This window comes from Artemia sp. Qi Xiang Cuo, chromosome 1 (assembly GCF_049724085.1).
Source record: "Artemia sp. Qi Xiang Cuo chromosome 1, ASM4972408v1, whole genome shotgun sequence".
In the NCBI taxonomy this organism is placed as follows: domain Eukaryota; kingdom Metazoa; phylum Arthropoda; class Branchiopoda; order Anostraca; family Artemiidae; genus Artemia; species Artemia sp. Qi Xiang Cuo.
The window spans coordinates 95,273,251-95,290,098 of record NC_142794.1 but is presented as its reverse complement, the minus strand read 5'-3'; the positions used below and the strand labels follow the sequence as shown (position 1 = coordinate 95,290,098).

At 35.2% G+C, this 16,848-nt stretch overlaps 1 protein-coding gene across 1 annotated transcript in view; it reads left to right on the top strand.

Moving 5' to 3' along the window:
- The window catches only part of N (neurogenic locus Notch protein), a 107,714-nt gene extending 94,416 nt beyond the window's left edge, over positions 1–13,298 (top strand). The window contains exons 24-28 of the mRNA XM_089092680.1: positions 2,168–2,323; positions 4,764–4,947; positions 6,779–6,947; positions 8,940–9,168; positions 11,714–13,298. Coding sequence (XP_088948806.1) covers positions 2,168–2,323; positions 4,764–4,947; positions 6,779–6,947; positions 8,940–9,168; positions 11,714–12,859 — 1,884 coding nt within the window. The 3' untranslated portion in view covers positions 12,860–13,298. The remainder of the gene's footprint in view (positions 1–2,167; positions 2,324–4,763; positions 4,948–6,778; positions 6,948–8,939; positions 9,169–11,713) is intronic.
- Positions 13,299–16,848: the final 3,550 nt, after the last annotated feature.

Below are 16,848 nucleotides of genomic sequence, written 5' to 3'. Positions count from 1 at the left end.
GCAGCGTGCTGAACACTTCGCATGAACGACAAAAGTCATATTCATTCTAGTAATTTAGATAACATAAAGACTACATTCTATTTTGAAACATTTAAGAATTCAATAATTGTCCTGCCTTACCTATCTTACTTATTACGTACTTACCTTACCTATTACGTATTTATCTTATTGGCTACCGTACTAACCTCATATGCTTACTGTACTGCCTTGCTTGTTACATACTTACCTCACTAGGTACGGAACTTACCTTATATCCGTATTGCACTCGCCTTACTTCCTACGTAACTATCTTACTAAACACCGTACTTGCCGTATATTCTTATCTTAATTGCCTAACTAATTATGTACTTACCTTATTACCTACCGATCTTACCTTATATCTCTATCATGACTCACTTACTTACTGCGTAATTACTTTACTACGCACCGTACTGGCCATATATTCTTATCGTAATTGCCTTACTAATTATGTACTTACCTTATTACGCACCGTACGTACCTAACTTATTATGTAATTACCTTACTTATATACCCTGTCGCGCAATATTACCTTACGTACTGGTTATCTTGAAAAAATCTCTCGTCTCGCCTAATATACAAAAAAAAAGAGAAAACAAGTAACCTAAATTTTATAACTTATACACCTTTGGCATAAAATGATAAATCAATATACTCTTAAACGATCCGATGCTAACAGCTTTTGCACGCATTACTGTATTTATTATCTCCATCAATTTGCCTTTTTCCAACATTAATATTTATATTAATCTTGAAATCTTAATGAATATCGTACTGGATTTGCGTAATAACTAAATATAAAAATAGTTTATTTTTCTCTTGGAAGGAAAGACCGACATCAATATTTCAAAAGAGCGGAGATTTTTCTTTTATTTGAGGGTAACTGCTCCCTTCCCTTTATCTACCCACTCTTTACGCGGAAGGTTTATTTCCACAAAACTTAGGGAGTTAATGGTCAAGGTAAGATCAGTGGGAATGAGATAAAAAATATTTACACGAGCCTCCAAGAATGGATTGCATTAAAAAATTCAATAAATTTACAATAAACCATAAACAATAATATTCATAGTTTAAAGATTTTAAAAGGCAATCGCTAAGTAAAACACATGTGATTACCAACCAACTATATTTTGGGCAATGATAAATGCTTTTAGCAAACCACTGGTAAAACTTATGCGCAAGGAGCAGGTACAGAAGGGCATTTCTCCTTATTTACAGTATAATTTCTTTCCGTCGTAATGTCACTTTTCACTTTCAACTGAGAATTTTTTTTCATGCTTATAAAGAACGATTAAAATTAATATCCTCTGTTCAAGTTTTTGCTGTAATATTTTCTGCAACCCTAAAGTATAAATGTTTCGGGTTACAATCACTCTTCAGACATTTTTTTAGTAATTGAAGTGGCTACTAAACTATGTCAACAGTAATTTGTTTCCAAGCAGTATCTACTAGTTGAACTGATCAATAAATCTTTCGATGTTTAAAGGAGTTCGGCTGTAAGTCTAGAGTTCTGTAAAAATGCCCAAATAAACTTGAATTTTAGCGGGCAATCGAGGTTGGTTTTAATTTGCACCCAATTTCTAATCCAGTGGTTTTGAAGGTCGGTGGTTACATCTCAACAGAGTTGCCACACGGTGACAAAAAATCACTAGATTTGAGTGATTTTCTGGTTGATTTAGTGATTTTCTTCAATAATCTAGTAATTTATGGGCAAACTTAGTGATTTTTTATTTAGGCAATGTACAAAATCACTAGAAATAGTGATACATCACTAGGGGTGGTGACTCTGCATCTCAGAGACTAAAACCGCAGTGCGATCGTCCAAAACAAATCACAATATTCATGTATATTTCATATCCCACTAACGATTCATATTTACTGTCGACCATTGGCGGCGTTTTAGATGCCATTCTGTCATCACAGCGAAAAAGTTGTTTATTTTTTGTTTAATTATGTAGCGTCTGTTCATGTGCTGCAAAGAGAGTTGAAATACTTTTGGTCATTACTGAAAATGTTAATAGACAGTTCGGGTATAATATTTTCCCAGCCTTATTATTTTGAAAATAATTCATTGTAATGTATTAACATTGCTTTCTCAGCAATACTGGAACATATTTACTAATTTTATTGTTTTCAACAAAATTTCTAGCGTGTATGTGCCTCCGACGGTGGGTATTCAAGTGATCAAACCGGACTGACCGAATTCGACGAACAGCCGGATATAAGAAGTTGGTCTCAACAGCATTTCAATGCTGCTGATGGAGGATTGTCTCAAGATGAGTATTCTACCCTCCCATCTTCACAATAATGTAAGTTATTCGCAAACTTTAGCTGGAAATTCAATTGCCATTTGAATCGTTGGTGCTTGGTGAAATAAGTATCAAATCGGTAGAATAGGAGAAAATAATAGCAAAGCAATGTCAGAAATAGAAAAGAAATAAAGCGGTAGCAAATCGGAAAAAGATCGAAACTAGATCTAATCGAAACCAATTTCATAACTAAATACAACAGTTATAAATTTCGTAATTTGCCTTATCTCTTCTTTTCTGGAAAGTCTGGAATCAGTTTTGAGTTCTGTTCCATTTAATATCGTTTATTCTTTTTCTTCTTAAGGAGGCTGTTTTGTATTTAAACCTTACCCCCTCCTTGCCGTAGTGCAAGGTTAGGGCTTTAAAAAACTGATGGAAAGACGACCGTAGCTTACTTGTAGTTTTGTTCCGTTGAAGGGAAAACAGTCTCAATAAGGAATCAGACTTTATATAATTAGTGATTTCGGTAACTCCCAGCCTAACTTGGAAAATTACAGGATGCTGTACTATGGGAACCCGAAACCTCCGAAGAGACAACGAGGGAACTAAAAACAAATACAAAATTTTTTAAATAAAATTTTCATTTTTAATATTTTTTTGTATTTTCCTTTTTTGACAGTCTTGCGTTTTTTTCCCCTCTGTGATTTATCTTTATGAGTAAGAAATTGCAAGTGGGGAAACGAGATTCCATGTAATTCAGTTACTAAAGAAGGTCTGCTAGGAATACTTTGCTTTGCCTTGCGTCCAAGGAATGTTGCTGCAACTTTCAGGCAAGGTTTGGGGGGGGGACTGAATTTTATGCTTTAGGGAGAAGAGATTCCGTGTAGGGGTCTCTACAGCGAGATTCCTTTTTTTAGTGAAACCAAATGAAATCAAACCAAAATAATTGATTTCTGATAAATGATAAACCAGAGAATAAAAACAACAAATAATGGATAAACCAAAAAAAAAAAAAAATGAGTGAGCAAACGAGTTTCCATGTAGTTAGTATGTTTCATTGAAAGGTGACAAAGTTTGTTACTAAACAAGGTCTTGTGTCTGCACTGGCCGATCCAAGGCCCCCCCATTCCCCCTCCCCCCAAGATTTTGCTCATTGGCGCCCTTGTCAAACCCCCCCCCCCCAGATTATTTTCTAGATCCGCCCCGGTGCGTCTAAGGGATATGATTGAAACTTTCAGGCAAGGTTTAGGGGGAGGGGGACTGAATTTTGTGTTTCGGGGAGAAAGATTGTAAGTATTATTTCTCCAGTCCCCATAAAAGACAGTAAGCTAGGTTTATTCTTTTTTGCTTCTTTTGTCCGATTGGCTATTTGGCTTTCGAGAGTTGAATGTTCAGTACAATTTGATGGAGTAATAAAAGAGGAAGAGAGGGATGGGAGCAGATTAATGTATACTTATAGTAAAAATTATCATAAAAAAGAATACAAATAGAAGAGGGGGCAATAATTAAAAATGAAATAAAGAGAAAACAAGTTTATATGTGTTGCCAATTTTTAGTTGAGCCTTAATGACGAAATGATTTCGAAAATGGTTTCATTTACATCCATTTGAATCTTTGATTTTTTTTTTGTTTGTTCGTAGTCTGATGGAAAATTCCTACAATGTTTGGAGAAAACCTGACAATTTTTTTAAATCATATTATGCGATAGGGAGAGATAATAATTTTCAAAGTGAATTCACAAGCTCTAAGAGCAGTGAATTCGCTTCTTGTGTCATCAATAGGAAAACAAAACAGAAACAACCAAGACAGCAACATAAATGTTGAAAAATTAATCAAACAAAAAATTTATAAAAAATAAAAAGCTCGGTAAAAAATTAACACAAATTAGTAAAACCGAACATTTAAAAATTTTGTATGCATAATTCCACGGGAGATAGAAAATGTAATTCGATTCAGTCTTAACTTCAGTTTTATAATTATGACCTTTTTAGTTTCTGTGTAAGGACAGACAGTAATTTTGGCGAGATATGAGGGTACTTGTATGCTATAGCCCCTACCTAATACTTTTCTAATATGTTTCTCTGACGCTCAATCCTAATGAAATATACCCAAGTATAATAAAAATATAATAGTTTAAAAACAGATTTGGGCTATATATTTGCACATTTGGGGTGTGGGGATAAAGTATAGCGGGTCTGCATGCCTAATGTGTTAGGTACAATTATTCTGCGCATTATGAAGTAAGAATTGTTTTGTAGCTTCACACTGTCCAAATACTTTATCTCTTACCCCCCTAACGTGCAAATAAATAGCCCAAATTATGGATTTTCCATTTATTCTGTCACTTCTCTTTGTCTTGTCTCACGCTAAGCTGAAAGAAACTAACGAATGAACCGGTTCTATAATGCGTCAATGAATGAACAACTTGAGCGGTAAGGGATATATCATACTGGTACCTATATGAGTTGTTTTCTTATATTTGTCTTTTTTTGATAGTCTGGTGGAACTGGTGTTGATGTGCGTGGTCCATATGGTATGACACCCTTAATGGTCGCTGCTTACAGTCGAAGTCATGGCCTTGAAATGGAATCAGGGGATGAGGAGCAAGACCCCTCTTCTCAGATGTTGTCTGACCTTCTTATGCAAGGAGCTAAAGCTAATACAGCAATGGATAAAACCGGTGAGTACTCAGTGTGTTGTATGCAGGACTGTGCAGTCTGAGTTTTAGTAAATTTTTGCTGAATGGAGTCGGAGTAACAGAAATAATGTAAGACCCTTTGGAGTCGAAGCTAAGGAAACACATTAAGGCTAGAGTCAAGCCAAATACTCTCAAATAATACTAAAACGTGGCAATAATAAACAAAATTAATGTTTTAAGCTAATTATAGTGAATAGGATGTTTTAAAACTAAAAAGTGTATTCAAGGAGAAACTTAGAAATTAATTTCTGCTGTAAGTTTGCATAAATAATGGAGTCGAAGTTCTTACTTCTTTAAAGGAAATCCTAGGAGTCAGAGCATTTATGTTTAAAGTTTCAGGAGTCAGAGACAGGGTTAGAGTCGGTGGTAAAGTGGGTCGACTCCACGGCCCTGGTTGTAGGGAAAAAGCAACAAATCCTGACAGCGCTCCTATAAAAATATACTTGATTTAATGTAAGTGAGTCCTTAATTGGAATTGGTATTAATTAAGTAAATTATAAAGAAAAGACGTAAAAGAAAAAAGGGTCCTCAAGACGAACCCTAAAGAAATGCACCCCTCCCCCAACCTCGTGGCAAGAATTTATGTTAAAAAAATAATTTTCATCCATAATCATGCGTTTTTTAAACGGGAAATTGGAATATTATATCGCAAACAATGCGTAAATGTCAGCCGCGATGAAAGTGTGTAATCATATATCATCCGATGAAGTATCTACTATGGGCTTACAGACGCTGTAATCTCCTTCCTCCCTTATGTGAAAAATTGAAATTGGTGGCTTGAAGTTTATCTTTTATTTTTGCATCCCTTCTCCCAAAATTTACTAAAAATATAAAAATTGTTTAAAACTTGAAGCTTTCAGTTACTTAGTGTTTAAATTCAGTGATGTTTTGCAAAAAGGGCCTAAGGCCATTTTTTCTTATTTAACAGAGGAGCAAAACGAAAATAAAAACGCACAATGAAAAAAATCTTTCTCACAAATGAGAATTTAAGAAACTTGAAATTTTAAAGACTGATTCCTAGTTAACTCTTCAATTGAAATTCACTGGAAATATCTAAATTGCGGATTTGTTCGTTACTTAGAAAATAGGAACTTCGCTGTTTTTTGGGCCCTTATGGAATAATTCGTAACTCGGTCAGAATTAAGCCCATTTTGAAGAGACCTATCGATTGATCTCTTCGAGCTCTTTCAAACCACATACTTGACTCATTTTTCGAACAAAATGGACTTAGGCCCATTTTGCAAAACGCCACGGAATTTTCCATTTTTAACAAATTTGTTCTAATTACCAATGTTTTATTCTTCTTTTTTTTTTCAGTGTTACTTTAATTTTTTCTTTTTTTGGTCCTTAACAAGTTATCTTCTAGGATCTTTATTGTTATTGATGTTTGTGTTATGTTTTTATTCGAATAAAATTGAATTGAATTAAGCATCCATCAAGACGTTTTACTGCAGTTCGGCTCTTTTGACTTTTTTTTTGAAATGCCGACGAATGAATTTCTCAGTTTTTGAGTGTTTTTTTTGGGGGGGGGGCAAGGAATGGTCTTGAATTTGAATCAACGAATGAATAAAGTCGTCCCTCCTCACTTTTGTCGACTGCCGTTCTTATTGAAAGATCTTTCGTAATCTAATTAATTTCTTAAGCTTAAACTTGCTTAGTCTAATGGACAGAACCGTTAATCTCGTCTATTTTTCCGTGATCAACATTCACTGAAATAATTTGCAACTTTTAATTCTACTCTCCCTGTAATCTTTTTGTTCAAAAGCTTATAGGTGCAAAACTCATTTTTCAAAGTTTGTTTCTCTGCTCTTAGGTGAAACACCTTTGCACTTGGCAGCTCGCTATGCACGTGCAGATGAAGCTCGTCGGCTTTTAGAAGGAGGAGCTGACCCAAATCAAGGTGACCATACTGGTCGAACCCCACTACATACTGCAGTTGGTGCTGATGCTCAAGGAGTCTTTCAAATACTTCTTTTGAATAGGTAATCTTGCACAACAGTTTCTTATTATTAAGTCTTTTGGGTTATTTTGCAAATATCATTATCAGTAACAACATCTGGGCTAGGTGGGGGGGGATCTCATCATAAAACGCTCATTCTCCTTTCTCACTAAGTCAAATTAGAAATTTTAGTTGTAGTTCTATTTTTACTTCCAGGCTACTAAGGAACTTGTGTTCTATTAAAATGAGTACCCTCTACCATATATTTTTTGGATAGTTTTAACACAAACAAAAACGTCCAAAAATTGCTGTCGGTAGTGAAATGAAATACTTCTTCGCCAACTGTGATCAAAGGCTCTTATTTCTATATTTGCCTCCCCAAATATCGAAGAGTAAACATTATAAGTGAAAAGGATATAAAAAACAAACAAAGCTCCTATATTCCACACAGCACTGCAACAAATAAAACAACAAAAAGATTTTAGGAAAAACAAAACACACACAATAGACTTAAAAAAGTAACAATAGATCGCGTTAACCTAAAAAATACATAAATAATTATGTAAGCTAAGGAACTATGTAATGTATATTAATCTGAACTGAAGTATTATCAAACGACTCATTGATTCTAAATCTTAAACTTAAATAGCAATTACGTAAATGTTCTTTTTCACCTGTGACTTACTTTTCCCTCTGTATTTCTTCTCTCTCCTTGTCACATGTAAAGTCTCTTAATCTCTGTTCCTTTCAAAACCTAACCAGCTGTACGGCAATGCTTTCTGCGCTTACATTTTGTTATTTAATCATTAGTAGCACTGTGAAATCGATGTCTGATTAAATGTACGATGGTATTGCCTTATTTGATTGAGCTACATATATGTAATTTATTCCATATAGATCTCGTTGAAAAGTTAGTAGGAAGAAGTTTGATGCTAATGCATGTGTGGGTAACTCTTATTTGTCCCTAACCTAGTTTGTCACTCTATTTTCTAATCTCAGAATTTTCTAATCTAATGGCAATATAGTCTCTATTTCCAGCCAACGACAATCCAATCTCTAATTCTAGCCAATGCAATCCAATCCAATCTCGTATAATTCCAGCCAATGGCAATCCAATTTCTTATTGTATCCAATGGCTGTAAGATCTAGTTGACACTTTAAGGATTTTTTTTCTGTGCCTGTGGGTGGGGTAAGCAGACTTCAAATTTACTCGAAGGAAAGGTAAAAAGCTTTTCTCTAATCGTCACAAGAGAATGTACTACACGGTTATGTCTTAGGCTTGTTCAATATAAGACGAAGTTAATTACACACTAGAGGTCATTGAAACAATACACACCCTAAAGGCTCAATCAATAAAAACAATAGCGACACATATTTAAGGGAACTTCAAGGACTAGTAGTGCATTTCTTTCACATGTCTAGGTGCAGCTATAATGGGTTGTTCATGACCGTTGTCTACCCAAAACAATAAGTCTCTATGCCTCAAGGTCGGTTTTCCCCGGCCATTTAATGCCCGATCATATTGCAAAATATCGATTTTCTTAAGGGTTATTTAGTTACAGCTTGTTCTTTAAATTGAGAGTTCCCCAACAGTTCCCACATAAATATCTTGTGTATTAATATAACTGTCCGTATAATTCAATTAACCGATTTAAAAAAAGACGCTGTGTACAGAGCGGAGGGGAGAAGGAGCGTGTGTTGCTGTTCTATCTTAAGTAGCATGCTGTTGTGAGGATTTCTTAGAAGTAGTAGATTCTGTTGGACGAACCTCCTATGATAATAATCACAGGCAGTAAAATAGCAGTTTCGAAAGGAAAAAATGTCCTGCAGGCGAAGAAGAGTTCGAATTTTGATATAACTTAGTAAGTTGTTGTTTTCATGGAGGGAACAACAATCCAGTTCATTAGTGTTCAAATGAAATTTTTAGCAACAGTGAAATGTAGAAAGTATAATGTTTGCTATTTCCGATTGCTATTAAGCTAGGTCTTGTTTCTTAGCTCAACCAAAAGCATAATTATACTTTTTGCATCCACAGAACAACCAATATAAATGCTCGAATGCACGATGGTACAACTCCACTCATTCTTGCCGCTCGGCTTGCCATTGAAGGTGTTGTTGAAAACCTTATTCAAGCTGGTGCAGACATTAATGCTGCTGACGAACATGGGAAAACCGCCCTTCACTGGGCAGCTGCAGTGAATAACCTTGAAGCAGTTACTTCACTTCTTAGTCATGGTGCCAATAAAGATGCTCAAAATAACAAGGTAAATATATTTCAATCGTCCGCTTTCATTTGTCGATTATTTATAGATAAACAATCCTTAGTCACCTGAAGTACCCACCCAGGCTTCTCATTTCTTGACTTTATTATAGTAAAGTGCGCTATGAAATGACATGGCAGTAGTTCAAGTGGAAACCAAAACTATTGGAAGCGCCAACGTTGCCAAAGCTTAGAGAAAGTGTACCACAAGATGTAAATCTATATCATCTGAACAGTAGGTTAAAAGTTTACCGCCCATGTCGTTTTTTTACGCTTGTCGGCAGTTATGTCTAATGGACATTGAGAAGTGAGGAACAGCTCTATCGCATGGGCAGGAAAAACAACTCCCAAGATATCATAGTAATTTTTAATATATATATATATATATATATATATATATATATATATATATATATATATATATATATATATATATATATATATATATATATATATATATATATATATATATAAAATAAGGATTTTGTTAATAATTGCTTAATCTCTTATTTTGTACGTTTGTCAAAGAAATTAAATTAAGTGTAGGTAAAATAGATTAAAATAGATTAGTGCATTAAGTTTTAATCAGGCACATACGAAACAAAAAGTTTTAGCTTGTTCCCGAAAAAATAGTTTAGCTTGTTCCCTCTTCCCGAAAACATATTGACATTTTTGGAATTTTCCATCGAACAGTTACAATTTTTTTTTTATAACTGCCCCTTTTTATAAAGTTGTGTCTCCCACCTAAATACATGCCCCTTTCAGGCTAAAATCTTATGCATATGCCTTGTACTCAAGAAATTTTAATTTGAAATGTTTATTATGTCAAAACAAGTTTCAAAGCTTGATTAAGATACATAATAAGAAATCAATTCAGTATTATGGTTAAATTAATTCAATTCACTAAGGCAGGGACGCAAATATTCGAGGGGGGATTGTCCCCTTAAGTTGTAAAAATTAATTTTTTTGTTAAAAACATTTTTTGTTAGGTATTTTCAGTAAAAAAAAAAAAAAAAAAAAAAAACACAAAGATTTCGAGTAATATCTTTTTTCTTCTTAGTAAATCCTTGCCTCTTTCCCTCTGTAAGCCTATTTTCGTGAATTGGCGGCAATATGTTAAATTTTATAATGTAGATATTCAGGTATTGAATTTAGATATTGAAACCGAAAAGATAGCAAAAAAAAACCTGAAAAAATTACATTTTTCAACATGCGAAGCCAAGATATGATTTTCCTACTTTAAACTACTCTCAAACCATCATATAGACCATCGACTTTAGCAGCTTCAATATTTAGGACACGCCCATCGCATATGGCTAGCCCGACTGCCCAAAATAGCCTTTGAGGCAAGAATTATAATGACAATATAATGTAATGAAAATATGTTAAATGCTAAATATTATTTATATACTAAATTTCAAAGCTCCAATTGACCACTATCATGTCGTTCAACTGACCTGCGCCATAGTAAAACGGCCAATTAAGTAAGTAATGCTGCTTTATGTATACAAAGCAGATTAACCAGGTTTTGGAACGTTTAAAACGGTGTTGACGTAATTTATATCCATTCTCGTACCGAAGGATTTTTTTTTGTAGCATCAGTTTTCATGTGCTAGTTCTCCTATAAGAAGTAAGTGGAAGGAAGTTTTTGACAAATTAAAGTTTGACCAGATCTCTGAGTCCGAAATGTACGAATAATATCATAATGTGCCAGAAAATGCGGATTGTACCAAAAAATATTTCAAACGCCAAATTATTCCAAGACCTGGGAATTCTTAGTAAACCCAGGGAATTATATGACCTTAGGCCCCTAAAAGAGGCCAAAATTGGCCTGGAGAATTTCCTTCGTATTGATTTTCACCTTCACTCACTTCACTGATAAGTTCCTCTGACACCCCTTATCGGTAGCTTATCCCCCTTGTATCCCTGGCCAGGGAGCCTTTCTATGAGGAATAAGAGTATTGTGATTCCAAAATGTATTTATTGGTGACTAAAACTCTGAACTCTCTCTTGAAGAATATGGCCGTAAGATAAGCCATATGACAAATTAAATGTTAAAACGGTTGGTTTAGATTTAGCAATTAAGGAAAAGGATACACTGGTATAAATATACGTTATTTAACTTTTTGCCCTTCTTTATGCCTGTTTTGACACTTAAGTTTCTTTAAGATTGGTATATTTTCTCAATTTCTGCAATCGTTTTTACATTGGTGAATGATTATCTTATCAATAAATGTATATTAATTAGTGATGCATTATCGAATACCCATAGGCAAGATTGAAACATTTTTTTGTTTTAGACTAATTTTTAAATCATGATAATCCTCGCGAAAATAATATAAACAAATGTAAAATTTACCTTGGCTCGAATAACCAGTATATATAATTTTGTTTATTTTTGGCTTGACTGAAGAAAGAAGTATTTAAATTACGATCAGTCAAGTTGTAACCCTAGGTAACTTCAAAAGCAAAACATTTCGATTTCTTTTACCCTTATATTGTGGTTGTTTTTTATTGGTATTATTTTTATACAAAACATTTTTCTATAGGATGAAACACCCTTGTTTTTGGCTGCACGAGAAGGTTCATATGAAGCAGCTCGAGCTCTCATTGACAGTGGTGCCAACCGCGACATAGCTGATCATATGGATAGATTACCACGTGATGTCGCTCAGGAACGCCAGCATACAGATATAGTGCGATTGCTTGATGAATATTTACCAAGAAGCTCAGTGCCGTCCCAAATGGTGCACCACCAGACTCAACCCCCACCGCTTCCTCCAAGAGGTTTGCAGGAAGAAAGACCACCTAAACCAAAAAAACGTCCTAAATCTGGAGTAGGGGAGGGCTCATGTTCAGGATCTGGGGTTGAGCCAATAAATATGGCTAATACTTTGTCGAAGCGTCGTACATCCAACAAGAAAAAAGAGAAAATACAAAATAGTGTGCAAAGTGTGGACAGCACGAGCACCGTATCGATAACTTTGTCTCCTGCAAATAGCCATTCGCTAGATCAGCACGGATTGATGGGATATGGAAGCCACCCTCATATGGTCGGGCCGCAGCCTCCTACTTATGATGACTGTATCCGCGCTTCGTCAATGCAAGCTCTTCCTATAAGTGTTGACACATTCCACTTTAATATGGGGTATGATTACAGTACACATCAAAGACAGGCAAGCCTGCCAGCCGCACATGCAGGAAATGTGTTCAATAATCCATACCAGTCTACTACTTTATCTCCTCCACAGTTTACTTTGTCTCCATCTTCGAGCTATACTTCGTCTCCGCCTCTTAATCAGCAGTGCTCTTCTCCAAGCAAAGCGGCTAGAAATAATCTTCCTACGTCGCCTACGCATATGGCAGCCATGCGGACAGCTGCCCAAAGGACACATAACTCGGGTAGTACTTTTGAATTCCCAGTACCAGAAACTGTAGATAACTACAGAAAAAACCAATTTTTTCAACATTACCCTACTCCTCCTTCCATTCATTCTGACCAAATGCAATGTTTGGGACATCCACCGCCCCCTGACACCTACTTAACACCTTCCCCGGAAAGTCCAGGGCAATGGTCGTCTTCCAGTCCACATTCCGCTTCAGACTGGAGTGAGGGTATTTCCAGTCCTCCTCAATCTTCCTCAGTTTATCCCCAACCAACTCAAGTTTCAAGCCACGAAGGTGTCTACATCTAAGCAGGGAGTCCGATTCCAAACAACATTAAGTATTTATGAAATTCGGTTGTTTTCCCTCCCTACAAATTTTTCTTAATCGTCAAATTTCGATTCCACTAAATATTTATATTCCAATTACCACATCTGACTTTCATATTGGCATTATGAAAGATCTCCAAGCACCCCGTGGATTTTTTTTTTTTTTTTTTTTTTTTTTTTTTTTTAGAAAATATTGGAAATAATATTACTTGCTTCCGCCTTAACAGGATAATAATTAGTGAAAAATGAATCATGTTAAAGTGAACCCACTTAATTTTTTTACTTTTGGACATAGTTTTTACTTTTATACATATTATATATATATAGACCTTAATTCACGTGATCGTGATAACTTGCCTGTCTCAGTTGTATACTCAATTTTGTTTTGTGTTTTTTTTTTATTATAATTTTAGTGCTCTGATGATGAATAAAATTTTGATTACTATATTTTCTTTGTTTATATCTCTTATTTCAAGCTTTTGGAACAAGAGATTTTCCATCATTATGAGTCATGCTAGGTGGACCCTGTTTTAGGACGGTAATAAACAGTTTCTCTTTGAGCATGGCAGCAACCTTATGCTTACTAATTTTCGTTTTCTCAACAATCCTCTTAGCAGATGCTTTAGATTTGATGTACAATTTTCAGTCCTTTTCAACTGTCTTCGCTCACTTGTTTCCTCTGAGTCAGGACAGATGGTGTCCAAAAATTGCTTACGAGAATCCGGGTTATCGAGAGATTTTGGTATTTTAAGAACAACGGCATAAGATGGCTGGGGATTGACAGCTGCTGGATAAGCAAAGGCTTTGACGTTACTCCATGGTTGGGGTGAGAGGATGTCGCAAAGAAAAAGTTAAGGGAAATAGGAACTTTCTGAAAGAGTGTTAAGAAGTAGGCCTTGAATAGATTAGAATGGAGGAGGAGCGTACGTAGCTGTGTTGGCCTTTGGTGGTGCGGTGTATTGTTAGTAGTAGTAGTAGTTAGCGTAGCGCTTGCCTCTCCAAGAATTGCAGGGACTTCATCTGGTTCATGCATAACGAACTTCAGTAGGGCCACTGAACTTTTATTGCAATAGTCAAGAACTTCGAAAATGTCCGCAAAAGTGTCAGTAACTTTCTGCCTCTCCGTTTGCCGAGTAGCATACCTCACCACAGATTAAATCCTTTTGCTTCGCTTCTTTCACCATATCTTCGGCGAAAAAATCACAATCCATTTTGATGATATCGGCTTTTTTTAAGGGCTTATTTTGACTGAAAGTTGGGAACCGTACGAAAATTCCAAAATAATCGTGGCTTTACATCAAAACGACGAGTCCTCATTTAACACATGGAACTCTATTCTGCATCGCTTTCTGTTTAGGAAATTTATTTCCGCATGGCTCTGCATTTAGAATGCAAGCTGAGTAGCGCTAATTTGAGGGAATATAATTTTCAAGTTTTTTATTCCAATAACTGCAAGGAATTTTATTGCTGCCCAGATTAATGCAAGACTCTCACTCTGACCATCTGTCTTGGCTTTATCTCCAATTAACCATGGCTTGATGGCAACTTGATTTTAATTCATAAATCAACGGTTGATTTCTGAAAAAAAATAAACCTTTGATTTTTGAATTAAAATCAAGTTGCCATCAAGGCACGGCTAATTGGAGATAAAACCAAGATAGATAGTCTGAGTGAGAGGGAAAGCTGGCATGTCTTTTTCCTGGCTGGCTGTAAAGCTGGCATAACCATTGATATGGCTTAATATTCTATTCTAGTAACAGGAATTGCATTTTTAAACTAAAACCAGACAAAAAGAAACTCAAAATTAAGGTATAATGTTGTTTTGTCAAAATTCCAATTGCTAGGTCAAGTAGCCTAGGCAGATTTCTAAGACTTAGAAATCAGAAGGGGTTTAACATAGTAGATTGGCAACACATTCCCAGAGTATGTTTTTGGCCCTGGATTCATCACCAAAAGTTTTGTTTTCCTAACTTAACTCTTTTCCAAGATATCAAAAAGTAGCTTGTCTAGAATTTTACCTTGCATGCTTCCCATGCATTTTTAAACTCACTGCCCAAAAAATGAATCAAAAATGACAAAATCAAGATACAAAAAAAATACAGTGGAAACACAGAATTTGGGCTAGGCTAGCCTATATTTTTGTATAGTAGGAGGGGGAGTAAAGTTGAGTTACAGTCAAAATGTATTAACTACAATTATTCTGGATATTATGAAGCAGAGTTCATATAATTATCCAGTATGATCATTCCCTATCTCACCCATTATAAAAACCCGGACCGGGGTGCGAGTGCTCCAGAGAACGTCTTTGCAGATATAAACATAGGCGGTATCAGATCTTTTCACGGGTAGACAAGTCAGATTTCTCTTGGACGCGAAACTTGGCTTCAACGTTGGAACACTAATTTTGAAGAAACAAATTTTAAATTAATTTATTCCAATACATACATGAAAATCGGTAGTTAGTAGTACAATGTTATTATTAGATGTTTTTAGGAATTAAAAATAGGTTTCGAAGTCTCAAGATGGTTTCAAAGGCATTTTGAAAAAGTTTCTGCCAAAATACGTGTTCCAGGGTAATTGGACCGCTGATGGCAGATCAAATGAGAGGAGCTGTTTGTACGCGCCGATATAAATAAATATATATATATATATATATATATATATATATATATATATATATATATATATATATATATACACGCTACGAAAACTTTACGAAAAAGAAAGTTTTTTTTAAAGAAAAGTAAAGGCCATATTAAACTTAAGATCTGTAGAAATAGAAGCCTACAATAATTCAAACTCAAAACGACCAGAAATTTTTATTAAAGAATAAAAAAGGAAAGGAGAATAATTGGTATGGCGGTAATCAATCAGGAACCCTTATCGCTATCTAAATTCAGAAAGTGCAAAGATTTTAAACAGAGGTGTTTATTGTTTAAAGTTCAGGAAATGTCTGCCCATTTCATATGAAAACATTGATTGAAAACAAAACTAGTCTTATCTAGGCTCTCCGCCAAAACAGGTAACTTAGATTTTTCAAATATCACAGGAAGTACAATCTGAGAAAATAAATATCACGACGTGAAAAAAAATATGATAAACTAACCAGTTGCGGATCCAGAGGGGGGGGGCGAGGGTTACCCCCGTAAAGTAGTCTAAAGTAGTTTAATTTACCTAATTAACGCAAGTTTGCATTAATTAAACTTGCTCCTAACGTAAGTTTGTCGGATCAACCTACTTTGCGCCCCCCTCCCTAAAAAAATCCTGGATCCACCCCTGAAACCATCACACCTATTCCACCACTTATTAGAAGAAAAAAAAATCCTTATTTCCACAAATTTCATCAACCCCCAGCCTCCTTTTTTACAAAATCCTACATAGGCCAATCATTTGAGTCCCCTGTATGTAATAATAGATTAAGTCATAATTTGTATATAAATTAATTCATACCTGTGAGATTGGATACTTGCAAACCACTTGGCAGGCTCACCAAGTTTTTTCCTGCTTTTGCAATTACGAACAATGCACGTTGTAACCATTTCTCATACTAACCCGCTAATGCAGAAATAAGTGGGAGGAGCTTTTTGTTCGCACCGAGAACGAAGACCAGAAATGATCTGCGATAAGCTTACTGGATAATTATATGAACTGTGTTATGAAGCAAGAGTTGTTTTCTTAACATGTTTTCTTCTCAACAGCCCCAGTTTTAGGCTTCAACCACCTTTATTTTGTAAGTTGTGCACTTGATCACACATGGAGATAAATTCCTGGTCCTAGTTTACAGTTATTCCTCTGAAGAAGGGAATCCTATTAAACTCTGTCAAACTTCATAAAGCTTTGGTAAAATTTCAGTATAAGGGCTTATGTATGCAACCTTTGAAACCCTAGAAATAGAAAAGGATAGATGTGGTAGCTTGGCAATACCTTCCCAGTGTATATTCTTATCATGTGGGCAGAAGATTTAATTTGAG